Source organism: Manis pentadactyla, chromosome 10, assembly GCF_030020395.1.
Source record: "Manis pentadactyla isolate mManPen7 chromosome 10, mManPen7.hap1, whole genome shotgun sequence".
In the NCBI taxonomy this organism is placed as follows: domain Eukaryota; kingdom Metazoa; phylum Chordata; class Mammalia; order Pholidota; family Manidae; genus Manis; species Manis pentadactyla.
Window position 1 is genome coordinate 126,188,077 of NC_080028.1, and position 24,897 is coordinate 126,212,973.

General features: G+C 50.9%; 1 protein-coding gene and 1 long non-coding RNA gene across 11 annotated transcripts in view; one reads left to right on the forward strand and one right to left on the reverse strand.

The window, feature by feature from the left end:
• NLRC3 (NLR family CARD domain containing 3) overlaps positions 1-24,897 on the reverse strand; it is a 27,420-nt gene continuing 2,523 nt past the window's right edge. The window contains exons 2-22 of one of the 10 annotated variants that reach the window (XM_057487691.1): positions 17,475-17,680; positions 17,163-17,243; positions 16,627-16,685; positions 16,188-16,389; positions 15,812-15,949; positions 14,343-15,698; positions 13,303-13,389; positions 11,176-11,259; positions 10,670-10,753; positions 9,212-9,316; positions 7,850-7,933; positions 7,113-7,196; positions 6,354-6,437; positions 5,757-5,840; positions 5,152-5,235; positions 4,585-4,668; positions 2,575-2,658; positions 2,098-2,181; positions 1,351-1,434; positions 891-974; positions 1-575 (exon numbers count right to left, since the gene is read on the reverse strand). In XM_057487691.1, coding sequence (XP_057343674.1) covers positions 485-575; positions 891-974; positions 1,351-1,434; positions 2,098-2,181; positions 2,575-2,658; positions 4,585-4,668; positions 5,152-5,235; positions 5,757-5,840; positions 6,354-6,437; positions 7,113-7,196; positions 7,850-7,933; positions 9,212-9,316; positions 10,670-10,753; positions 11,176-11,259; positions 13,303-13,389; positions 14,343-15,698; positions 15,812-15,949; positions 16,188-16,389; positions 16,627-16,678 — 3,039 coding nt within the window. In that variant the 5' untranslated portion in view covers positions 16,679-16,685; positions 17,163-17,243; positions 17,475-17,680 and the 3' untranslated portion in view covers positions 1-484. Of the gene's footprint in view, positions 576-890; positions 975-1,350; positions 1,435-2,097; positions 2,393-2,574; positions 2,659-4,584; positions 4,669-5,151; positions 5,236-5,756; positions 5,841-6,353; positions 6,508-7,112; positions 7,197-7,849; positions 7,934-9,211; positions 9,317-10,669; positions 10,754-11,175; positions 11,260-13,302; positions 13,390-14,342; positions 16,096-16,187; positions 16,390-16,626; positions 16,686-17,162; positions 17,244-17,474; positions 18,036-18,355; positions 20,082-24,897 lie in introns of those variants that run through there. The other 9 variants (XM_057487688.1, XM_036920415.2, XM_057487686.1 and 6 more) reach the window with 9 other exon arrangements.
• Positions 13,292-24,897, forward strand: part of LOC118929882 (uncharacterized) — a 14,738-nt gene continuing 3,132 nt past the window's right edge. Inside the window, exons 1-5 of the long non-coding RNA XR_008992323.1 lie at positions 13,292-13,411; positions 13,630-13,737; positions 16,276-16,437; positions 18,033-18,149; positions 24,586-24,709. This is a non-coding gene — a long non-coding RNA (uncharacterized LOC118929882). The remainder of the gene's footprint in view (positions 13,412-13,629; positions 13,738-16,275; positions 16,438-18,032; positions 18,150-24,585; positions 24,710-24,897) is intronic.

Genomic DNA, 24,897 nt, shown 5'->3' on the forward strand with positions numbered 1-24,897 from the left:
AAAGAAGCACCCTCTGTCACTGATGCCAAATTGATACTGTTATTGGGCTTGAAGATGGCAGCTCATTTCAGAGGCAGAGGACTAGATTGACTGCTCATGCTGCCTATGTCAGAGGAAGTCACTTCACATCTGCATTTGGCCTTACATGCACCTCAGGGTATAAATAAGCTCAGACTGGCCTTTTGCTTGCTGAGCTTTGGGGCCCATGTCCCCGAGTCCCTCAGCAGAAGATCCTCCCTCCTCTGTGCTGAAGCAGAGTATTCATCTCGCTCCTGCCTGGACTGACCCTGGACCAGGAGAGGTGCTCCTGGCCCCCTTTGGCAGAACCTTTCCTGCCTCCTTGCAGGAGACCTGCTCTCGTGTGGGTTGGCATCATTCCCAGACCACAGGAAGGACACTGGGAAATGGTCTTTTTTTTCCCAGAAGCTTCCAGCTGCATCTTTGTTCATCCTCCTGTCTGGTCCACCAAGAACTTGTTTTTTGCTCACATTTCAACAGTGCACGAGGGAGCGTTTGTCTTGATGGCCTCTGAGATCATCCTGACACCAGATTCGCTAATGTGATTGCCCTGGAGACTAGAAAAGAAAGATTAGGACAGGGCTTGAGGAATTAATTGGCTGAAGGGCTAGAGGCCTGAGGTTCTCCAGGAAAGAACAGATCATCACTACATGCAATGCAGAACTCCAGGTGAAACCTTTGTGCTTCCAGGATCCCTCCCATGGACAAGGCACAGAGTGTCTCCCTCTTACACCGAGTTTACCTACAGAGCTGCTGTGGGGCCTCGGAGTCAGCTGGCTCCAAGAATTGAGCAGAGGCAGGGCCTGACCTGGGAGCCATTTGAAAGGTGAACCAGAACGCAGGAAGGGGCAGAGGCTGCCAAGTGCACTCACTTGATGTACTGGAGCCCGTGGTTTCCAGACAGGGCGGTGGCAACGCATATCGCGCCGTCCATCCCCAGGGAATTCTCTTGAAGACTAGGCAGGTAAAGATGGAGACACCACAGTGAGCCTTTTAGGACAGAAAGATGAGCCCCGGGCAGCAGCTCTGCCTTCTCCCGGGGCTGATGTGTCCAGACGCCACAGCCACAGGGGCTGGCGTTTCCCCCCCGAGACGTGGCCACTGGTAGCCAGGCTGTCCCATCCAGGTGCCGTGGCGTATGTAAGGCCAAAACGCAGATGGGAACTTCCTCTGACATAGGCAGAATGAGCAGACCATCTGCACTGTGGACCACAGTGACCAGGGCAGTCTGAACTGCTTATATTCAGAAGGAAGCAGCTACAGAGGACATCGGGAGCGTCTCCATCCCATGAGGGCGGCTCTGGGCACAGGTGGGTGTCTACAGCCACTCACTTGAGTCTCCGGAGACTTGCGTTGACCTTCAGAGCATTGGCGAGGGCCTTGGCTCCGGCGACCCCAATGGCGTTTCCCCGTAAGCTGTTGGGAAAGGCAGGACACTTAAGGCACAGTGACAGCCGAGGGGTGAAGACGGGGCCTCTTCACATGAACGTGGGCTGCTGGGCGGAGCAGCGTGGACTCCGCGGCAGCAGGGATGAGGTTGCGCCTTCCTCCTTCCTGGGCAGGAGCTGGGCCCTGGGGACCGGGGCCCATGCAGAGGGGCGAGGCTGGCCCAGCCCAGGTGGTTTGTGAGAGCCCTCGTCTTCCTTTTCCACTCCAAAGACGCAAGAGCCAGGCTGAGACAGGCAGCAGTCTGTCCAGTGGTTCCCCAGAACTGCAGGGGTGGGGTGACATGGGCATGCCCAATGGCCTGGGGTATTTGGATCTTCTCAGACTGGGGCTCAGTGGCCAGGGCCCCTAAACAGGGCCTCAGGACATGTGCATCCAGGGCAAGGCCAACTCCAGGCAGTCCCAAGGGGAGCAGGTACTTCAGGAGGGGGTCGGGTCCCTAATGATGCCCAGGGAAGAGGTGTGAAGTGGGAATCGGGAGGCTGGGGCATGCTTGATCTGAATGAACATTTTTAAATGATCTGTATGTAAATTTCCATGTCAATTTACAATTTTTTTCCTTCCATATCATTTATTTTGAATCACCAGCTTGGTTTCTTTGGGCAAGAGACCGCCTGGAGGTGGAATACTTACTCGAGAATCTCCAAGGTTCTGTTCACAGCCAGGGCCTCCCCCAGCGCCTGGGCCCCCGGGGCACCAATGGAGGCTACCTGAAGACTAAGGGGAGGTGCCGTCAGCATGGACGGGACGGGCCTCTTGGCCCTGCCGCCTGCCCCAGACCTAGCTTCCACCCACAGCCGCGCTTCCTCTTCATCACCCTTTGCCTCAGGGCTGGACGCGGTGAGAGCCCTGGTGTTGGCCCATGATTTGCCCAGAGAACGAGTCACAGCTGCTCACGCTGTGCGATGCTAGGGCGGAAGCCTGGCTGCTGCACAGGAAGCAGAGGTGGTGTCCTGGGGGCAGGGCGAGCACTCCCGAGTGCCTAATTCTTTCTTTCTGGCGTCTTATTCTAATATTACAAAAATCAAACACACCTCCCTTGACTGGGAAACAAATGACCTCTCGTGTGAGCAGGAGCCAGCCTCCTGGGCCAGACGCGTCCGGACTTACTAGAGGGCCGTGAGGGCCGTGTTTGCCTTCAGCGCGCTGGCCACCGCCGAAGCGCCTTCGTCCCCAATGGCGTTCTCCTGCAGACTGAATACAGCACGGTCCTGGGCGGCGCGGGGCCGCACTTGGACCTTCTAGGTTTAATTCCGATCACACACACCACAGACCATGCCCGGGGTCATCTTGGGGTTAATTACCCCAAACCTGATCGATAACGCAGCGAGCCTGAGGTCTGCATGAGTGAACCATCAGAGGCGAATGAAAGGGGCCCATGGAGACGCCCTGAGTAAGGGCTGGGGGTGACAGCCAACCAGAAAATCAGCCTGGAGCCCTCCCTCCCCTGTTCTTGCCGGTCAGTGTCCCTTCCCCCCCCACCACTGGAGAAAGCAGCGCCGGAGCAGCAAGTGACTGAGTTTAGCCCAAGAGGGCTTTGGCGTGTTTAAGGGAGCGGCTTGTGTTAGGGTTTTTACAGTTGAGTCTGGGCTGTGCACTTGCAGGCCCGGCTCTGTCTCTGGTCGGGAGATGTGATTGAATGGCTGTCCCCACGGGCCAAGTGCAGGCTGCACGGACGACCCGAGTGGCCTCCCACCCCTGTGTGGTCACAGAGGCTGCCCAGAAGTAGGGCTAAACCAAACCCCAAGGATGACGGTGGGGGAAGGGCCTGGCACATCTAAGGACCCAGAGAAACGGAGTCGAGTCGCCGGCGTGGCGGATGAGGCTGAGGAGGTGCAAGGAAGCCTTTGGGGGGCCTGAGAAGCCACGCTGAGGGCTGGACTTCACTGCAGGCACGGGCAGCCATCCAGCCCCCCCGCCCAGGATGGGGACAGATGCATGTCTTGGAGAGCTCTCTGAGCAGCAGCTGAGAGCCTGGCTGGAAGTGGAGGCCGGACAGTGACACAGGTGAGTGATGCCAGCGCCTGGACAGCGGCCACAGGGCAGAGGGAAACGAGTGGGACCCTGGGAGGCGAACTGTGAGTGGAGGCGATGTTTCTAGCTTGCGTGGTTGGCTAGTTCTATTTATGGGCCGGGAAGCCAAAAAGTGACTGGTGGGGGCAGATAACTTGGGTGGTTTGAAGTGCCTGTGAGACACTTGGGGCAGGCCCAGGGGTGGTGCCGAGTGGGCCGAGGTTACATGGTTCTGGAGCTCGAGAGAGGTCTGAGATTTAGGTGTCGGCCGCACTGAAGGTGGCTGGAGCCTGGGAGAGGAGGAGAGCTTCCAGAGAAGAGACGTGTGTCACTCAAGGGAGGAGGTGGGGAGGGGCCCCGAGGAACACAGTGTTTCAGGGCCAGCCAGGAGAGCCGGCCGGGGGTGGGATATGCTGGATGCTGAGGGGGAAGCAGGGGTCAGGGGCAAAAGCAGACGAGGCTCAGAGGGTCAAATAGAGAGTCACCCCCTGGCTAACACTTCTGCTCCCAGGCATCCGCCTGCGGGAATGAAGCAGCATTCACAACAGCCAAAAAGTGCAAATGGCTCAAATGCCCATCAACAGATGAAGGGATAAATAAAACGTGGTCCATCCATGCAGCGGAACATGACTCAGCCGTAGAAAGGACTGAAGTCTGGTAATTGCTACGACAGGGATGAGCCTTGAAAACTAATGAACGACATTGGTCACAGGTGAGTGCTGAGCACCCAGCATAGGATGCCATTTATATGGAGTGTGCAGAACACGTACACACAGGGACAGCAGGTGGGCGCTGCTGGGCGCTGGAGGAGTGACTGCTCGGGTCTGGGGTTTCTTTTTGGGGTAATGGAATGTTCTAAAATTGATTTGGGTGATGGTCACAAACTGAATATATTTGAAACTTTATATGGGTGGATTTTGTGACGTGGATTATATGTCAGTAAAGCTGTTAAATTTAAAAAAACTGATAGGGAAGGAAAATTGCCTTCGGGCCTTAGGACAGAGGCAGCTGTGTGCTGAGGGCCACCCACACTAGCCTGGCGCCTGGTGGGCACCGAGGCTTCAGATTCCCCTGCCCGCCTGCCTTCCCTGCGGAGGCCCCACTTACTCAAGGCTGGTCAGGCTCCTGTTGTGCTGTAGGGCTTGTCCCAGGGCCTCGGCAGCCCCCGCCTGGATGAAGTTCCACTGCAGGCTGGGCAGATAGGCAGACGTGACCATGTGGCCCAGGGCAGAGCCCGGTAGCCTCTGGGAGCTCCAGGAAGAGGGGCTTCTCCCAGGAGTTTGATGGCAGGGGTGGATTCCCTGCAGGAAGGGGGCCTGGCCGCTGATGGGCAGACCCCTGCAACCCTCCTCAGGCTTAGGCTCCAAGGGCTCCACGAGCACTCTCTGCTTAGGGGTGGGCACAGGGACAGGCTCGCATAGACTCGAGATAGCTTCTGCACGAAGCGTGTGACATTCGGAGGCGCAGCTGTGGGTGCCCACCCTCCACCTTTGGCCTCTCTGCGGATCAGCCCCAGGAGGTGGAGCGTGGGGGCAGGGTGCAGCCAACCGGAGGCCCTGGAGCCTGCATTTGGGGAGGCCCAGAGCCAGACGTGGTCTCCTGCGTCAGCCGGTTTGCACGTGGCCCTGCAGCTCTGCAGAGGGGATGGGCTGGGTGGGGGTGCCATGGACTCACTGAAGGGACGTGAGGGCGCAGTTTTCCCTCATTGCCACTGCGATGGCCTGGGCACCCTGGTCGTGGAGGAGGTTGGCTGTCAGGCTGGGAGGAGGGGAGTGGGCGAATGAGTAGAAGCTGGCCGTGGGGCCCCCGCCCCTGCTCACCCAACTTCCCAGATTGCCCCCCCTTCCCAAGGACTGCATTGTGCCAGGCAGGTGCCGGACTACTGTACGGAATCCTGACAGCCCCACGGAGGGGGGTAGGGCTCAGCTCAGTGAGGTCCCTTAACAGGTCACCTGCCGGGAGGTGGCAGAGCTGCCAGGGGCTCCCTCCTGATCCCTGCACTGGGAGGGCGTGGCCCCCATGGCCTGGCCCCTACCATGTCTCCTCCCGGGGCAGCCCTACAACCTCATCCTCATGTGCTTCGCCGAGAGTGGTCAGACTTGTGGACTTGTGTTGGGGTTGACCCCTGACTCCCAGTGTGCTAGCTGCCCTTCCCCTGCCAGGACCCGCTCCAGCCTTGCAAAGTGGCTTGGGGATTCAGGTCTGGCCCATCAGCCCGGGCTCGGGTGGACGAGGCCCTGGCATAACAGAGCCTCTGGGGCACAGCCCCCGCCACGTACTCCAGGTTCCGCAGAACGCTGTTGGTGCAGAGACCTCGAGCCAGGTCCTGGGCTCCCTCGGGGCTGATGGAGTTTTCTCGCAGGCTGAGGAAAGAGAAGGCCCTGAGCCCAGCAGGCAGACATTGCCTCTGGGGGACAAGCCCAGGCATTTGAGCTTTCGAGCCCAAGAAACTTGAGGTGGGGCTTAAGCCTCCGGAGTGACTGGGCTCAGGTTTGAGGAGCTTCCAGCGAGCCCCGCCCCAACCGCTAGCCGGCCAAGCTCTCCCCTGGGTCTGCCACCAGTGGCCGGCCCCAGGGCAGGGGATGAGAAGACAGGACTGCAGAGGGGTGAGGGCGGGCAGGCCCGCGGGCCTGGGGGCCTGAAGGGCATGTGGGGAGCAAGGGGGCAGCAGAAGGGCCAGCTGTGCCCTCCCAAGAGCAGGAGCACAGGAAGCCAGGCTCCAGAACCAAGCTGCCTGGGCCGCAGGCCTTCCCCATAGCAGGTGCTCAGTGTAGGTGTGGCTTCCCAGCACCAGCCTTTCCTTCCAAGCCCTGAAGTCCTTTTGGGGCCCCCTGGCTAAAGGGGAACCCTGGCTGGTGAGGGAAGCCGGGACTTACTTGAGACTAAGGAGGGTCCGGTTGGCGCAGAGGGCCCCCATCAGCGCTGCCACTCCCGCATCACTGATGGAATTGCTCTGCAGGCTGCAGACAGGACGGGGCACTTGGCATGGCGGTCCCAGGACACGGAGGGAGCCACTGGTCCAGCCTGGGACTGCAGGTGCCAGGCTCAGCAGGAGCTGGGAGGCCCTGGGAGCAGGGGCCTGCCCACACTGCTCTTCTCATCATCCTTTTCTCTCCCATTCCCCACATTCTAGACCCTACTTATATCAAGGCAGGTGGGTCTAAGCGTAACCAGCCCCAAAGTTTAGACTCTGCCTTGATTTGGGTGGCTCCAAACAGCCTCTGAGGGGAGTGTGTGGTGTCTGCAGTCCCCGAGAGAGTGGCACAGCTGGTGAGAGAGTGGTGCTAAGCTCCCCGACCCCCACCAAGGCCACGGCCGTCCCCTCTCCCTCCCTCCAGCCACCTGTGCCTGCTTCCCAAGGGCAGCGCTTGCTGTCACTCTGAAAACTCCAGAACTGACATCAGCCCACACTGTCCAGGGAAATGGAGCTGGTGGGCAGGGTGGGAAAAGTGGTGTGGGCATGGAGGGAGACACACTGAGATGACAGTATGCCCAGAGTTAGTGGTCGGTTGGATTCTGGCAGTGTGGTGGCCCTGACAGCCCTTCCCCAGGACCCACCCACCTTCTGGACGGGTAACCCAGGGGAGTCACCCTCTGCCCACAGCCACCCCTGGAGGGTGGCCAGACCGACTCACTCCAGGCTCTCCAGGCCCTGGTTCACCTTCAGGGCCTCAGCCAGGGCCTGAGCACCTCCATCACCAATGCTGTTACTGGAGAACCTGTGAGAGACCAGACATGGGTGAGTTGGCACCTGGAGCAGCCCAGGAGGTCGGGGCCTGGGGTCAGAGGGCTGTCTCTGTTGTGTCAAGGGTTCCCAGGCAGCAGTTTATTTTGCCTGATGCTGGTTGGCCAGGAGCCTTTACAAACGACCACCTGATGTCTATAAGAGATGGAGGTAACGAAGTCCTTGACTCCTGGGCAGGGGAGCAGGGCCAACCCTTTAGTGTGAGGTTTTGTGATAGTTTATGGGAAATTGGCCAAGAATTGCTGGGAAGGCAGTAAGTGTGAGCCTGAGACAGTCCCGATCCTGTGAATCTGGGTCTCCATTCTCCTGACCCAGGGCTTTGGAGTCCAAAGCCAGCTATCTTGTACCCACACTTCCATCCATCCATCCACAGACCCATCCACTCATCCAACCACCCATCCATCTACCCTCCCATCCATCCGTCCGTCCGTCCGTCCATCGACCCATCCATCCATCCATCCACCCACCCTCCCACCACTCATCCATCCACTCATCCGTCCGTCCATCCATCCATCCATCCATCCACTCATCTACCCTTCTATCCATCAATCCCCATGCTCACAAATATGGTGGGCTGGGGATTGTGCCAGTCACTGAGGACATACGTCGCCCTCCTGCATTTCTCACATGAGCTCCTTCAGACTCCTGTTCTGCTTCAGGGCGTCCGCCATGCACTGGGCTCCCCGGGGCCCGATGGTGTTCTTCTGCAGGCTGTGGGGGAGGAGAGGGGTCTTTCAGCAAAGTTGTTCTCAGCCATTGCGTTCAAAGGACAGCCTGGTTCAAGGTGAGAAGCCTCTCCATTTATCACAGCATGGTGGGAAGAGGTCTCTGGGAAACGTCTGTGGATTGTAGCCAAAGTAATGCCAATAGGCTGACATTTTTATGTGGAGAGTAAGAGGCAAGGGAAGTTGGGCCCTCTTTTGTCAGAAGCTGGAAAGCGGTGACCAATGGACACTGATAATATCCAGCAACCTCCTAAGAAAGGACTTCCACGGACAATCCCTCTGGCCCCTCAGCCAATCACCCCTACCAACACTCAACTGCCTACCTCCATCTAGACCAACCAGCAGTCTTGTCTTCCAACCCTACGGTCCTTCCTAGGGCAGACCCTCCATTGAGGTTCCCCCCTTATGCTGAATCTGGAGGAGGGGGTGTTATAGGAGAACCCCGTGCTTATCCTAGGACAGGCAAGGCAGGGCCTCTGCTGTGTGAGGCTAGATACAGCCTAACAAAAGGGAATTTTCCCCGGTCCTCTTTCCTTAGAGCATTTCCTTGGAAAACCTGTGATTATAAATCCATTCTCTGTCCCCTTGATAAGTATGTAAATCTTCTTAAAAGCTACATAAACCTCTCACCAGGTTTATAGTCTGCAGATACCCTTTGCAAGGGCCTTGGAGCCATCTCTTTGAAAGTGTACACACTGAGAAAGATAGCTCGGGTTACAAGTTGTAGGTGCTTGCCTGTCATACAGATAGGAGAAGTTTTATTTTCCACATGGGTAAAGTCAATTAACAAACACCAATGGCCACCCCAACCACCAGGTGAATTTATGATAAACTGCATGTGACAAATGGTGTTGTCCAGTCCTTCTACTTGAGGACAAGTTGTCATTTATCTTGAAAACATGTCGGTTATATCTGCTCGGCTCTAGGAAAGGGGGAGATTCTGCCTGAGCCATCTCATCAGTGGATTGCCTGTGATGTGCAGCATAGTTTAGTCGAATGCTTACATAATAACATGGTTTTGTTCTTTTGTACATCTGTAGGGAGGATTTTCTAGGTTGGCAGAAGGCTTTATTTTTAATTATTTCCCCAACATTTGTTCTCTGGAAAAGCAGTGGACATCGAGATTCCCAGGGGCTATCCAGATGGGGTAGAAAGCCTTGGGACCATGCCGCCTCCATCCTTCTCTGCAGAAAACAGGCTGAGAGGTCCTTGGAGGAGGAGAGGAGAGAAGAGGGGAGGGCCTGCCGCCGGCATGCCTACTCACTGCAGCGCGGAGAGGGTCCGGTTGGCGGCCAAGGCCTCAGCCACAGACCTGGTACCATCATCTCTGATTGTGTTGCTCTGGAGGCTGTGGGGACAAGGAGGGGGCCTGAACCCCCTGCAGTGTCACCAAGGCCCAAGGGGGCAGCAGCTGACTACGGAGAGGAGGGGTCTGACCAGCACATCAGCCTCACTGCCCGCCAGGTGCCCTGGCTGGGGCGCACGGCCCCTCCTAGAGCAGCTCTGGCTCCCGGTTTCCCTCTGGGTCTCTAAGCATTTGCCTGCTGACTGGGAAGAAGGTGTTCCTGGTATCTGGGTAACAGCAGCTAGGTTATCAATATTCCTAATTCCTGCTAAAAGCCGCAGCACACAGATGTTGACAGGGATGTGAAGAAATTAGAACCCTCATCTGCTGCCAGACAGAGGAATGTAAAATGGTGCAGGTGCTGTGGGAAACAGTCTGGTGACGCCTCAAAAGGTTAAACATGGAGTTGCTGTAGGACCCAGCAAATTCCACTCCAAGGTGTCCACCCAGCATTGAAAACAGGTACTCAAATACTTGTACACGAGTATGACAGCAGCATTAGGCACACAGCCAAAAGGTGGAAACTACCCAAGCTTGTATCAGCCAAGGAATAGATAGACAAATTGTAGTCTATCCATGCAGTGGAATATTATTTGGCCACTAAAATGAATGGAGCACTGACACCTGCTACAACATGGATGAACCTTGAAAAAATTCTGCTCTGTGAAAGAAGCCAGACACCAAAGATCTTACTGTGTGACTATTCATATGAAATCTCCAGGGTAGGTAAGCAAGGAGACAGGAAGCAGATTGGAGGGGAGGGGAGGATGGGGAGTAACCGCTGATGGATTCAGGGACTCTTACAGAGTGCTGAGAATATTTTAAAGCCAGACCGAAGTGACGCTGCGCCACTGTGAAGACAAGTGCCATTGAACTGCACACTTTAAAATAGTGAATTTTATCTCAATGAAAATAAATGAAAAAACAAAACAAAATAATGATACACACTCAACTGAGGACGGATAAAACCACAGGCCCCTAAAAGGAGCACAGCCAGTCACACCGAACCAAAGGAACTTTCTGGAAGATGGGCTTTTCAGTGTCCTGGAAAACCCTTCTAGGGGCCATTCTGACCCCATGGCCTTGGGAGATTTCCCACTCAATGGCGGACAAGAGGTATCCCTCACAGATTAGCAGATTATATTATCTTTCCCCCAGCCCTTTCTCCTCTGTCCCCTGCTCAGGTGGTGAACACAAGTACAATGGCCAGGGAGAGCTGGGGTGTGGACACCTGCTTAGGATGCAAGGTTCCAAGGTGCCCACTGGGATGGGGCCTGGCCTCTCACACCTACCACTCTCCACGGTTGGCATCTCAGCAAGGGTTTTCTGGGCCCTCTCCTGGGGCAGTGGGACAGGGAGTGGGTGACAGACACATACCTCAGAGAGGCCAGAGTGCGGTTCCTCTTTAGAGCATCTGCCAGTGCCTTGGCCCCTTGGGGTCCAATGGAGTTACTGCGGAGGCTAGCGGAGGGAATACAGTTCTTAGGGCGGCGGGAGCCACAGAAGTTAAACTGACCTTTACGTCTGTCCTCGGGAAGAACTTACTGGGGTTTAGGACTTCATGTTTGGTGAAACTGGGGCAGAGAGATTATTTAAGGGGACAAGGAAGAAGGTCCCCAAGATGGCCCCATGTGATATGGAGAAGAAAGTAGATATGCTGGACTGGGGCGGGGCTCAGGCCCAGTACAGAGGAGGGGTGCCACCACCAGGTCTGGGCCAATGCCCCAAGAGGGGGCCCCACCAGCCGAGGAGGAGCCATGACTTGTTGGCTCAGCTGTCCTCCCAGCCCACCCAGGAGAGTGTGGCCTAGGGGGCTTCCCAGGACGCCTCACAAGCTCTTCCTGTCCCAGTGGTGAAAGGTTGGCCTTTGGTGTCACGCTTACTCCAGAGCCGTCAGACTTCTGTTGACCAGGAGGGATCTGGCCAGGGCTTTGGCACCTTTGTTACCGATCTTGTTCTCAGCCAAGCTGCCCGAGGAGAGGGAGGGGGGTGGTTACTGCAGGCTGTAAATCTCGCCTCTTCCTCAACACCAAACCCTTAGGCGTCCCCACTTGGACACTCGGAGATGTGGGGCACCCTGGAGCAGAAGGCCAGGCCCGGGACAGCCTCTGAGCAGGTGAGAGGACCAGAGTGGGCGGACAGACCCTTCTGTTGTCAGCAGGTCCCAGGGGAAATTTGGCCAGAATCCAGCACAACAGCTTCAGCAGCAACAACTCAGCAAAGAGGACAGGCGGTTACAGAACTCTACCATGTGGATCCCAGCCAGCGTGCTGGAAAACTGGCTCTCCCAGAGAAAAACAAAGTAACATATCCCGATTTACGGCACTGACCAATTTCCACAGTGTACATCCTCCCAGCAGGGCCAATTTCATCACTCCCAACTTTTAAAAATTCTTAAACATTTGACAATCAGCTCTCATGAACTGGTGGCCAAACTCATAGCTCCAACACACCACTGGCCCCAGCCCTTTCTCTAATGCAAGAAACAAAAAAGAAAAAAAAGGCCAATTTCATCACTCCTAACTTTCAAAAATTCTTGAACATTTGACAGTCAGCTCTCATGAACTAACTGGTGGCCCAACTGATAGCTCCAGCACACCACTGGCCCCAGTAGAGAAACTAATGCAAGAAACAAAAAAAGAAAAAAGTTAATACAGAACTAACTTTCAAGTAAAGGAATGTACATCTGTGTCCACCTTGAAAGGGTGGCCCGGGAGTGTGAGGGTGAAATCGAGTCACTGTTGCTTCATGGATCCAGCGTCAGGAACAGTAGCTGATGAAGTTTTTAGTTTCTTAGGCAATTAAAAGTGCATGGCATCTCCATGAGATACAACCAGGATCCCCAGTGCTTCTCAAGTTGTGTTTTGAGGTCCTCTAAGGTTCCTAAGAAAAGCTTCAGGAGGCCGAAAGTATCTGGTTCTGGGACCCCACCCCCTTTTCTTTCATTGCCAGTGGCTCCCTTTGGTCTGCCTGTCCTGTGCGGGGGGGTTCTGCCTGATATGTCACTTTAAAAAATGGCTCTGTTGCAGAAAACATGAAAACCATTCATCCAGACCACCTTCCATATAAATGTTCTCAAGTTCTATCTAGAGAGCTGTCCCCTCCCACCACCCAGGACTTCTATAATATTTAATAAGTCCTATTTCATGAGCTGTGTGTGTTTTCTGAGGGATGCCTTGGACATTTCCAACAGGGGTGCGGCACTAAGGCCCGGCTGTGGAAAGGCAGAGAAGAGCATGTGGCCATAGAAGACATTTTTGGCTTTTCAAAAAAATGAGCACTATCTAGACTCCCTTAAGCAAAACACTGAAAGTTGACTGTTTTGTTGAAGGCTCCCAGGAAGGAAAACATAATAATGAGAAGTTGTCACTGTCCTGTTCCTTTCAAAGGGATTACATTTATGTCATTTATATAAAGGTTATTTAGGACCTGGACTCTTTGGGTCCAGCCTCCTCTTCCTAATTCTCCGATGGCCTCAGGTCATTACAACTACAGGCCAGGGTGTTACTCGGCTTTGGAAGGGTCACCAGAGGAGAGATTTCATAAGCACATAGATCTATTCTGCAGCCAGCATATAAATTTCATCTAACCAGAACATTAAAGATGAAATGTTTAAATTTTTAATGTTTTACATGAATTTTTTAAAATTACATTTCTAAACTAAAATTTAAAAATGTTTAAATTTGTACTATTTGAGGGAAGCTGAGGGAAGCTGAGAACTGGGCTGGCACCACGCCAGACCACCAAGGGCTTAGAGAAGTGCTTCCACATCACCAGAGTGTCTGACCCTCACCATTTCCTTTCCCTCTCCTTGCAGGTGGGGTACCTGAGCCTAAGGAACTTTCTGGAGTGGATGGAAACGAGCAGCCTGCATCCGGAGCCGCACGCGTCACGGATGCCTCTCTTTGAAGGCACCGCTGGCCATCTGAGTGGCGAGGAGGATAGGAAAGTAGCCCCGGACCGCACAGGACAGGTGGGCATCCCCGGAGGGTCCCCTGGGCCAGCGTTACCTGATCCTCTGAACGCGACAGTCCTTCCCACTCAGCATGCTGCCCAGCAGCTCCATCCCGGGGTCCTGGAACTGGTTGCCGTCCAGCCTGGCCAGGAGGGAGAGCAGTGGTGAGATAGTCCTGTCACCCACAGGCAGGTGGGGTGGACCCCAGTGAAGGGCTGGCACGGGGCAGCAGAGACCCCAGGCTGGGGGCCTTTCCCTGGCCCTCCTCCAGAGCCAGTGAGCCATGCCAGCGCACCTACCGTGCCAGTGTTTTCCTGCCAACGTGAACGGGGAGGCTCCGTGATGTGAGCCCTGGGGCTCCAACCCTGGGTCTCCCCGGCAGCCCTGCACACCGTGGGACACGGATGCTGGCCCTCCTCCTTCTGAGGATGTGGGATGTGCTCTCGGATCCTGAATGGCCCTGGCCCTGAAGCCTCCAGCCCGTGCTAAGGTCCGGAGCAGTGGATGGAGGGTGGGCTGGGGGCGGAGCGATGGGCGTGGCTGCCGTCAGCACCGGGATGGCTCACAGGATGTTATGGGTTGAATTGTGGCCCCCAAAATGATATATTGGTGTTCTAACCCCCCAGAGCCTCAGGAATCAGACTTCATTTGGAAATAGGGTTGTTGCAGATATAATTAGTTAAGCTGAAGTCACCCTGGGGTGAGGTGGGCCTGTACTCCAATATGACTGACGGCCTTACGAGAAAAGAGGGTGCTGTGCCAAGACAGACCCGAGGCTGCGGCCGCCGGACAGAGGCAGAGCCTGGAAGGCACACTGTGTCCCCAGGCCGAGGACTGCGGCAAACCCCCAGGCTGGAAGGGAGGGTAGGAGTCTCCCCTGTGGGTTTCAGAGGGAGCATAGCCCTGATTTTCGACTCTGGCCTCCAGAACTGAGAGGGATTAAGTCTCTGCTGTTTTAAGCCTCACAGATTGCGGTCCTTGGTTACAGCCACCCCAGGGCACTGATAAAGCGGGCATGGTGGAGGCTGGAGGGGAGGAACTTTCCAGGGCCCCCAGCTCTCCTTGGCTCCCCCTGCACACCCCATGGGCACCCACCGCAGGCTCCGGCAGTAGAGCAGCTGGGGCAGCAGGCTCTGGAAGACGCTCTTGCTGAGGAACAGGGACAGGTTGGCCTCCTGGGTGCAGGCGTCCGACACCTGCAGGAGGTAGGCCAGAGCCGCGCGATGTGGCGGGGCAGTCAGCCTGGCCAGGTCGCCGCTTGCCATGGCCTCCTCCACGCTGCGGGCCAGCTCCGTGTGCTGAAGCTCGTGCAGGCAGTGCAGGACGTTGACCACCCGGGCGCAGACTGCCACGTCGGGCCGCAGGCAGCCCTGCAGGAGCTCGGCCACCTGGGCCCGGTAGCCCCAGTGCTCTCCCTGGGCCAGCAGGGAGCCAGCCAGCAGGGCGTTGACCCTCGGTGACAAGAGGCCTGAGAGGAAGCGCAGGAACACGTCCAGCCGCCCGTCCTCCATCTGCATGGCCCTCTGGGCCGCACTTCTGAAATGCGTGAGGAAGCCGAGCCGGGGCCAGGACACGCCCCCCTCCGTGAAGAGGTCGAAGATGGCCCTCTTGGACGCACTGTAGTAGTACGCGGCTGCCGCAAACTCCTGCAGGGACAGGTGGGTGAAGCAGTAGGCTGCCGAGGAGGCCGGGGTGTCCTCCCGCCGCAGGAAGCAGCTGCACAGGGTGCCCTGCAGCAGAGGGAGGTCCACGCCAAATGCCTTCAGGTCCGGCTCGTAGAACACGTACTTCTTCCTGATCAGCCCGTGGAAGGCCAGTCGGCCCAACGTCCCCACCATCTTGCGGCCGCCATGGGCCACCTGCTGGATGCAAGGGCTTGTTCTGCCCTTCTCCTGCCCCTCCCCACCAAGAGCCGCCCTGAAATACCAAGAGTAGAGCTCACACAGGGTCCTTGGAGGCCACAGTTCTGCATCCTGGGGCCCCAGCCCGTTGCGGCCCACGTGGCCCAGTGCCGACCCTGCAAGCTGGCAGAAGGCTGGGACGGTGCACATCAGGTACAGGGCCCTGTCTGCCTGCATCTGGCTCAGGGCCCAGCCTGAGAGAGTCTGGTCTTCGGGGAACATCTGCTCCAAACACACCTTGATCTCCTCCTCGTTGAATCCCCGGATCTCTGTCATCCGGTCCACCAGGCCCCCTGGGATCTGGCCAGCCACGCTGGGGCGGGAGGTGACCCAGACAGAAACCTCCGGGCAGAGGTTGCCACGGATGATGTTGGTGATCAGGTGGTCCACCGGGATCTCCTTCTTGGGGTCCGTGCAGGCCGCAGTGCTGGAGAAGTCCAGGGGCATCTTACACTCGTCTAGGCCGTCCAGGATCAGGAGGCTTTTGCTTAGGGCTGCGGCCTCCAGGCCGGACTCCCCACTGACATGCGGGAAGACAGAGTGGACGAGCCTGTCGGCAGACAACTTCTCATAGGTGTTGAGGTCCCGGAAGGTCAGAGGCAGCACCAGCGAGAAGTCCTTGCCGACCTGCCCCCGGGCCCAGAGGTGGATGAAGTTCCTCACCAGGGTGGTCTTGCCCATGCCGGCCACCCCGATGGTGATAGAGATTCGGGGTGGGATAGACACCCGAGACAGAGGCAGGAAGAGCTGGTCCAGGGAGACGGTCCTCGCAGGGCGTGGGTCCCCACGCGTGGCCTCCACCTGCGTGAAGTCGTGTTCCTTCAGCTGCAAGTCCGTCAGGCCCTCCACCAGTAGGAGGCTAGTCAGCCTGGGCGAGGGACTGCCCTGCTCCAGGCTGCCCCCTGCCCTGCTCAGTAGAGCTTCACGGTGCCTCTGTATCCTCAAGTCTGCAGACAGAGGCCAGAGGGGAGTGTTGGCATGGGGGAGGCAGGGAAGAGGAGAGCAGAGAAGGCCCAGGGATACCCCTCCATCTGCCTACCTTTGCTCTGGGGCCCCAGTGGGGATTCTGATGTCCTGTTGGGTGTCTGCAGGGCCTGGGGGCCCTGACCTCCCTTCCCAGCCAGCAGGTCCACAAGGGCTTTCACCTGCTCTGCTGGGGAGCCAGTGCCATGGCCCTGGCCAGCCTCCCCACCCGTCCACACCTCCTGCTTCCTCATGGAGTCTGGGATTGGCGTCAGGAGCTGTGAAGAAAGCGCCCAATCATGTCCCCCCCAGCAGCCTGGGAACAGGTGGGTGAGCCTCCAGGAGCGGGCTGGGACCCCAGGACCCACCCTTTCTCCTTCCCCAGACTGCAGGTAGCCTCCAGTAGGGGTTGGAAAGGCAGTCTTTTTCTGGGTGGTGAGCTTAGTTCCCGATGCCGGGAGCCTTGCTCAGATGCCAGGGGCTGTTGTGTGGGAACCAGGGCCCCAGGCTCAGACCTGAGTTCTGCCGGGCAGGCCCCCTGGGCTCCTCATGCCATAGTGTCCTCATTTGTAACCTGGAAATGGAGGTGATGTTATGAGCAGGTCCACTCACAGCAAGTGGAGAATGAAAGCAGCAGCCAGTGTGGAAAGGCTGCAGGCTGTTAGGATTCCAACTCTGTGGCGTACGGGAAAGGCAGAACTGTGGGGCCAGCAGGGAGGGGAGAGTCGGCAGGGCACAGGAGATTTCAGGGCAGTATCACACTGCTCTGTGTGATACTAAGGCGGTGGGATCCCATCGTTATGCATTTGTCCAAACTCAAAATATGCAGCGCCAGAGGCTCCTGACCCCAGGCAGCACTGCGTTTGGCTGGGGACAGGGACGTGGAGGTGCCGAGAGCCTAAGCCAAGCCCCACCCACCTGCTCGCATTCCTTTTTCTCGCTGGGGACTTGGGTTCCATTGCCAAGGCTGGCTGCCCCCGGATGCGCCTCCCTCGGCCGAGGCGGACACTTGAGGACCCTGAGTCCACCCTCACGCCCCTCCCCTCCCCACCTGCAGCGGCACAACGGCAGCGCCTCCAGCAGGGCCCCAGGATACCAGGGGGCAGGGGTCGGCCATCCCTTGTCCACAGGTCTAGGAGAGAAAGCAGGGCACGGCTGGACAGAGGTCACGCCTACTGCTCCAACAGCTGTAGCTCATTGAGATGCGTCCGACCCATGCCTTCCAGCCCTGTGGGTCTCTGGGTGTCCATGTCATTCATGTAGGAGGGGTTCAGTGGCTCAGCCCCAGGGATCCAGCACACTCCCCAACCTTGGACCCACATTGGGCTTCTTGGGCAGTGTAACTCAGGACAAACCTTTTTACCTGGAAGAGGCTTTTTTCCTAGCAAAAAGTCAAATAGTATTTTTCAGCCCTTGTGGTCATGGTGATGTTGAAGAGTTAACAAGTGCCGGGGATTCCAGGTGGATGGTGGCCAGCGCAGCTGCAGTCACCTGGGAACGGTAGACACAGGCCAGGGCGAGACCCTTAGCACCCGTCTTCAGATCCTTCTCACCATTCTCCTCTTCCTTCTAAAGCTCAAAGCCAAGGGAAATCCAAATGGGATTTTGGTTGCAGTCTAGGTTAATGTGGGCATCACTGAGGTCTTCCTTTAGCTCCTCCCGTAAAACTATTTTTCCGTCACCCAGATCTTGCCACTTTCTTGTGTCTAAGCATTTTTAAATAGTGTTGTTGTGTGTATTTTGTTGGTATGAAAGAAGGCAATTTTGTATATTTTATCTCATCTCATCAACATATTAAATACATTAGCTTTCACCACTTGTTAATTCTTCCAGGCCTTTCAATTATTGCAATATGGACAATTTAATCTCTTTTCTAAACTTATAATTCTTATTTTGAACAATGTTTTTTTACTTTGGCCAGACGCACTGCCTCCCCCAAGTGATGATGAATGGCACGCATCCTTGTCTTACTCCTGACTACCAGGAGCAGCCCCAGCTTGAAACATTGGGCCTGATGTTTGCGACAGGTTTCTAGAAGGTTAGTTCTCGCCTCTTGGAGAAGATTCCTTCAATCCCTCATTTCCTGTTGCAACTCAAATGACATTAAATAATGCTCACTGGTTCCAGACATTCTGCTAAGCACTGTACTTCCATCATTGCATTTACTTCTTCTAACAGCTCTCCTTACTACTATTTCTCCTGCCTTATGTGAGAGCGTGAGGATCACAGAGATTAATGACTTACCCCGGGATACAGCCCTGGGAAGCGGTTGAGTTGGCCCAGAAACCAAAGTGCCTCTGACTCCACTTGGGCTGTATTATCTGCTGCCTCTTGTAGTATGTTTACACATCAAAAAAAAAGTTGGGCATGTCTGCTAAGCAAGCAAATGACTTTTTAGCAATACTGATGTACTCCCACGATGTATCTGCATTCACTCATCCAACTGGCAGATATTTACTGAGGGCCCACGTGTGTCCCAGGCACGGGGGTGTGAAGGTGGACCAGTTAGACAAAGTCCTCACCCTGTGAGTGTGGTGGGGATGGGGGATGATGACAGTAAAGAAGAAAACGGCATTTTCCATTGTACAAGTCTTTTGCCTCCTTGGTTAAATTAATTCCCATTTTATTCTTGCTGATGCTATTGTGAATAGATTTGTTTTTTGTAATTTCTTTTTCAGATTGTTCATTCTACAGAAATGTAACTGATTTTTGTCCTTTGTATCCTGCTACTTTGGCGAATTCATTTATTAGTTCTAACAGTTATTTTGTAGAATCTTTATGGTTTTCTATGTAAAATGATCATATCAGCTGCAAACAGAAATTATTTTACTTCTTCCTTTCCAATTTGCATGCCTTTTCTTGCCTAATTGCTGGGCTAGGACTTCCAGTAGTGTATGGAATATTGGTGAAAGCAGGTAGCCTCGCCTTGTTCTTGACCTTAGAGGAAATGTTTTCAGTCTTTCACTATTGAGTATTATGTTCACTGTGGACTTTTCATATATGGATTTTATTATGTGCAGCTATATTCTATTTCTAGTTTGTGAATTTTTTTTAACATGAAATGTTCAATTTTGTCAAATGCTTTTTTTTTTCCTACACATCAAGATTATCATGTGTTTCTTTTTCCTTCATTCTGTTGATGTGATATATTATCTCCATTTTTCAATGTTGGGCCATCCTTGCATTCCAGGAATAAATTCTACTTGACTTTTGTTGAGGATTTTTGTATCAATTTTCATAAGGGATATTGGTCTTTAGTTTTATTCTCTTGTAGTGTCTTTGTTTAGCTTTGGTATTAGGGTAATTCTGGCCTCATAGGATGAGTTAGAAACTGTTCCTTCCTCTTCAATTTTACTGGAAAAGTTTGAGAAGGACTGGTATTATTTCTTTAAATGTTTGGTAGAACTTACCAGTGAAGCCACTAGGTCCAGGAGTTTTCATTTTGGGGAGATTTTTGATTACTGTTACAGTCTCCTTACTAGTTATAGGTCTATTCAAATTTTCTATATCTTTGTAATTTAGTTTTGCTAGGTTTTATGTGTTTCTAGGAATTTTTTCATTTCAACTAGGTTATCTGATCTGTTGGCCTATATTTGTTCATAGTATTCTCTTATTATCCTTTTTGTTTCTGTAGAATTGGTAGTACTTTCTCCATTTTCATTTCTGATGTTAGTAACTTGAAACTTCTCTTTTTTTTAGTCCATCTAACTAAAGGTTTGCCTATTTTGTTGCTTCAAAAAATCAACTTTGGTATCATTAATATTTCTCTGTTGTTTCTGTTCTCTATTTTGTTTATCTCTAATCTTTATTATTTCCTTCCTTCTGCTAGCTTTGGGTTTAGTTTGTTCTTTTTCTACTTCCTAAGTTGTAAAGTTAGGTTGTGTGCTTGAGATCTTTCTTGTTTTCCTTAAATGTGTTTATCAATGCGATGTATATCGATTTCCCCCTTAGCTCCGCTTTCACCATGACCTATGAGTTTGCTGTTTTCACTTTCAGTCATTGAATTATATTTTAATTCCCATTGTGATTTCTTATTTTATACATTAGTTATTTAAAAGTATGTTGTTTAACTTCTACACTTTTTTTAGTTTTCCAGCTTTCTTTTTGTTACTGATTTCTGACTCCATCCTGTTGTGGTTGGAGAGATACCTGGTATGACAGCTATTTTTTAAAACCTATTCAGACTTAATCTGTGGCCTAACATATAATCTACTTTAAAAAATGTCTCAGGTGCACTTGAGAAGAATATGTATTCTCTTGTAGGGTAGAGTGTTCTGCATATGTCTGTTAGATTTAGTTGGCTTATTGTGTTAGGTCTTTTACTTCCTTATTTGTCTTCTGTCTGCTGTTCTATCTATTATTATGAGTGGGGTATTGAAATCTCCAACCAATGTCATGGAACTGTCTATTTCTTCCTTCAATTCTGTCAGTTTTTGCATCATATGTTTTGATGGTCTGTCATTACATGTATAATGTTTATAATTATTAATCTGCTTGCTGTTTCAAACCTTTTACTAATATACAATATCCTCCTTTGTCTTTTGTGACCCTTTTTGATTTCAAGTCTATTTTATTTGATATTAATATAGCTACCACTGCTCTCTTTTGGTTATTATTCTCAAGGAATATCTTCTTCCATCCTTTCACTTTCAACCTATTTGTCTTTGAATCTCAAGTGAGTCTCTTGTAGATACCATATAGTTGGATCCTGTGTTTTTATCCATTCTTACCAATATTCGTCTTTTGATTGGAGAGTTTAATCCAGTTACATTTAAAGTAATTCCTGATAAGACAGGAGTTCTATCATTGTGCTATTTATTTTCTTTATGCCTTAATGCTTTTCCCCCTTCATTTCCTGCATTACTGTCTTCTTTTGTATTTAGTTGATTTTTCTATGAAATATTTAAATTCATTTTTCATTTCCTTTTGTGTATATATTACAACTGATTTCGGTTATCATGGAATTACATTTCACAGCCTAGCATCATAACATTCTAATTTGAATTTATGCCAGATTAATTAACTTCAATAACATACTAAAACTTTACTCCTTTTCAGCTCTATCTTCACTCTGTTTAGTTGTTGCCATAGCATCTTTATGCATCATGTCCCTTAAAACATAAACTAATAAGTCTTTTAAATTTATTAGTATCCTAAATTATGTAGAAAACCAAATTTGGAGTTACAAACCAAAGTTACTGTCATACTAGCTTGTATACTAGTATTTGGTTATTTTCTTTAGATGCAACAGTCTCTTAAATCATATTGTTATATGAAATAAAGCACTGTTAACAATAATACTAATGCTTATAACTGTTCATGTATATACCTTTATTGAAATATTTATTTCTCCATATGGCTTTGAGTTACTTCTGTCTAGTGTCATTTCATTTCACCCTGCAAGACTCCCTTGAGCATTTCTTGCAAAGCAGGTCTAGTAGTCACAAATTCCCTCCGTTTTTGGTTATCTAGAAATGTCTTAATTTCTTTTATTTTTAAAGGACAGTTTTGCTGGGTATAAGACTCTTGGTTGACAGTTTTTTCTTTGAGCCCTTTGAATATATCAGCTTACTGCTTCTGGCCTCCAAAGTTTCTGATGAGAAGTCTGCTGGTAACCTCCTTGAGGATACCTTGTGTGTGGCAGTTTGCTCTATCTTGCTGATTGCAAGATTCCCTCTTTGTCTTTTGCAAGTTTGATTATAATGTGTCTTGGTGTGGCTGTCTTTGAGTTAATTTTACTTGGAGTTTGTTGAGCTTCCTGAATGTTTTACAGTGTATTTTTATAGGGGAAAAAAAGATAACAGAACTATGACAGATACCCTTTTTTTTCTTTTTTGGTATAGGATATCATTTTTGTCTAGTGACACTATCAAAAATCTAGAAATATATGACTGGGATTAAGGAATCGTTTCTTATTTTTTGAATAACAACTGCTTACATTCTGTTAACAAACATATATTGCTTTCTCCCCCTCCTCTTTAAATAGATTGCTTACAGAATTATAAATGTAATGTGTGCTCACTAAACACATTTAGATAATACAAAAGTAAGTAAAGTATATACCTCACTTCCATTCCCCAGGGAGAACCTCTTCTGGTTTTTATTTGTTTATATATATGTGTGTGTATAACTTAGGTGCTAGTGCAGATAGGGCAAGTGAAATAAATAAAAGTTATCAAGATTAGAAAAGGAAAAAATAAAGTTGTCATTTCACTGTTGACATGATTGTATATATTGAAAATTCAAAAGAATCTACAGTTGAGCTATTAGAACCAATACATGAATTTAGACAGGTTTCTGGACACAAGTTCAATATACAAAAAGATCAGTTATATTTCTACTTACTAGCAACAATCAAGCTGAAAGTAAAATTTTAAAGTACCATTTAAAAAAATACCTAACAGTAAAATAAGAATAGATATAGCAAAAACCATATAAGACCTCTACACTGAAAATTATAAAACAATACTAATAGAAATTAAGGAAGACCTAAAGGAGGGATTTACTATGTTCACGGATTGAAAGACTTAATAGTATTAAGAAGCTGATTCTTCTTAAATTGATCTATAGGCTGAATGATACCCTAGTCAAAAATCCCAGCAGGCTTATTTTGGGGAAGGTAGAAATTGGCGTGGTGATTCTAAAACATATATGTAAATACAAAAGACTCTGGAATAGTCCAAATAATTTCGAAGAAGAACGAAGCTAGGGGAGTTACACTATACAATATTAAAACTTAGTGTCGAGCTATCGGTGACTGGCACAAGGACAGACAAATAGACCAATGCAGTACAATAGAGGGTCCAAAAACAGATCCACAGATGTATGGTCACACCTGATTTACAACAAGGACGCCACGTCATTGGGGAAAAGATGGCCTTTGCATTAAATTGTGCTGGCTGATTGGATAGTCATATGGAAAAAAAATGAACCTTGACCCCTACCTTACACTATATATGAAAATTAATTCAATCTGGAGCATAGATTTAAATGTGAGTGCTAACACACTCAATCCTTTAGGAAAAATATAGGAGAGTATCTTTATGAACTTGGGCTAAGTAAAGACTAAATGGAACATAAAAAGCACTAACCATGAAAAAAATGATATATTGGAATTTGTTAAACTTAGGACTATCTGTTCATTAGAAGACAACATGCAAGGGTAAAAAAGCAAACCACCAACTAGGAGACGATGTCCTAAACAAATAAAGAAACCATCAAGAAACAGCCCATTTAGAAAATGAGCCAAAAAATGATACATCACAAAAGACAATATTATTAGTCATCAGAGAAATGCAGATTAAAGTCACTTTGGAGAAATGTTTGGTGGTAATTAGGCTAAATATACATATTTCTGCAACTCAGTAATTCCCCTTCTAGGTGTATACCCAACAGAAATGAGTGTTTATGTTCCTCAAAACAGTACAGAATGTTCACAGTGGCTTTATTCATAATGTCTGAAAAAGAAGAAACAACCAATGTCCATCAACAGAACAGGATTTTCTTTTTTGGCATGTGTGTACAATAATCCTACCTGGTAATGAAAAAGAGTAAACCACTGACATACTATGGCTGACTCTTGCAGACATGTTGAGTGAAAGAAGTCTTAAACCAAAGAGAACACATTCTGTGATTCCATTTACAGGGAGTTTAAAGTCAGCCCCAACCAGTCTGAAATGATAGAAGTCAAAATAGTAGTTATCCTTAACGGTGGTTCTGACTGGATGGGGGCACGAGGGAGCCTTCTAGGGTTCTGGAAAGTTTTCTATTAATCTGGATGTGTACACAGAAGTGTATACCTATATAGATTGTTCTCACTTGATATCTGTAAATTCTATGTACCAATTCAAGTTATACAGAACAATTTTTTAAAAAAGTAATGCTAGCAGCTTTGTAAAAATTCAAATGTACGTAAACCAAAATGAAGCAATGCTACTGCAGCCTCTTACTGCACGAGGCCAAGGCGGACATGGCCCCCTGTCATGGCGTGCCCAGGGGCACCTAGCAGGTGTGCTGGTGGCAGAGGTGGGGGCCGCATTGAAGAAGCGCCAGGCTCAGTGCTTCTCAACTCTGGCAGGACATTGTCTGGAGCACTATCTTTCTTAATTTAATTTTTTATTGTGATAGAATATACGAGATGTACAATTTACCACTGTAATCATTTTAAGTGGACAGTTCAGTGGCATGAAGTACACTTAAGCAATGCTGTGCACCGTCCCCACCGTCCATCTCTAGAACTTTTTCATCCTCCCAAATGGAACCCATGCTCATTAAATACCAACAGCCCTTCGCCCTCCGCAGCCCTGGCAACCGCATTATACTTTCTGTCTCCGTGAAATGGGTGGCTCTAGGGACCTCATGTAAGTGGAATCATGGAGTGTTCATCGATTCGCATCTGGCCTCTCTCACTGAGCATAATGTTTTCCAGGGTCACCCGTGGTGTGTAACGTATTGGATTTTCCTTCCTTTTTAAGGCTAAATACTAGACTATTGCGTTTTATGGTGAGAGCAGTTTATTCATTCATCTGTCGATGGACACTTGGATTGTTTCCACCTCTCGGCTCTTGTGAGAAACGCTGCCGTGAACATGGTGTACAGGTATCTGTTCGTGTCTCTGCTTTTGGTTCTTTCGGGTGTTTATACCCTGAAATGGGACCCCTGGACCCTATGGCCACTCTCTAGAACCCTATTTTTTAAAAGCCAGTTCTCAGTCCCACCACCCAGAGTCTGGGGTAGGGCTTTAAAGCTACCAGGTGATTATAATGAGCAGCCAGAATGGAGACCAC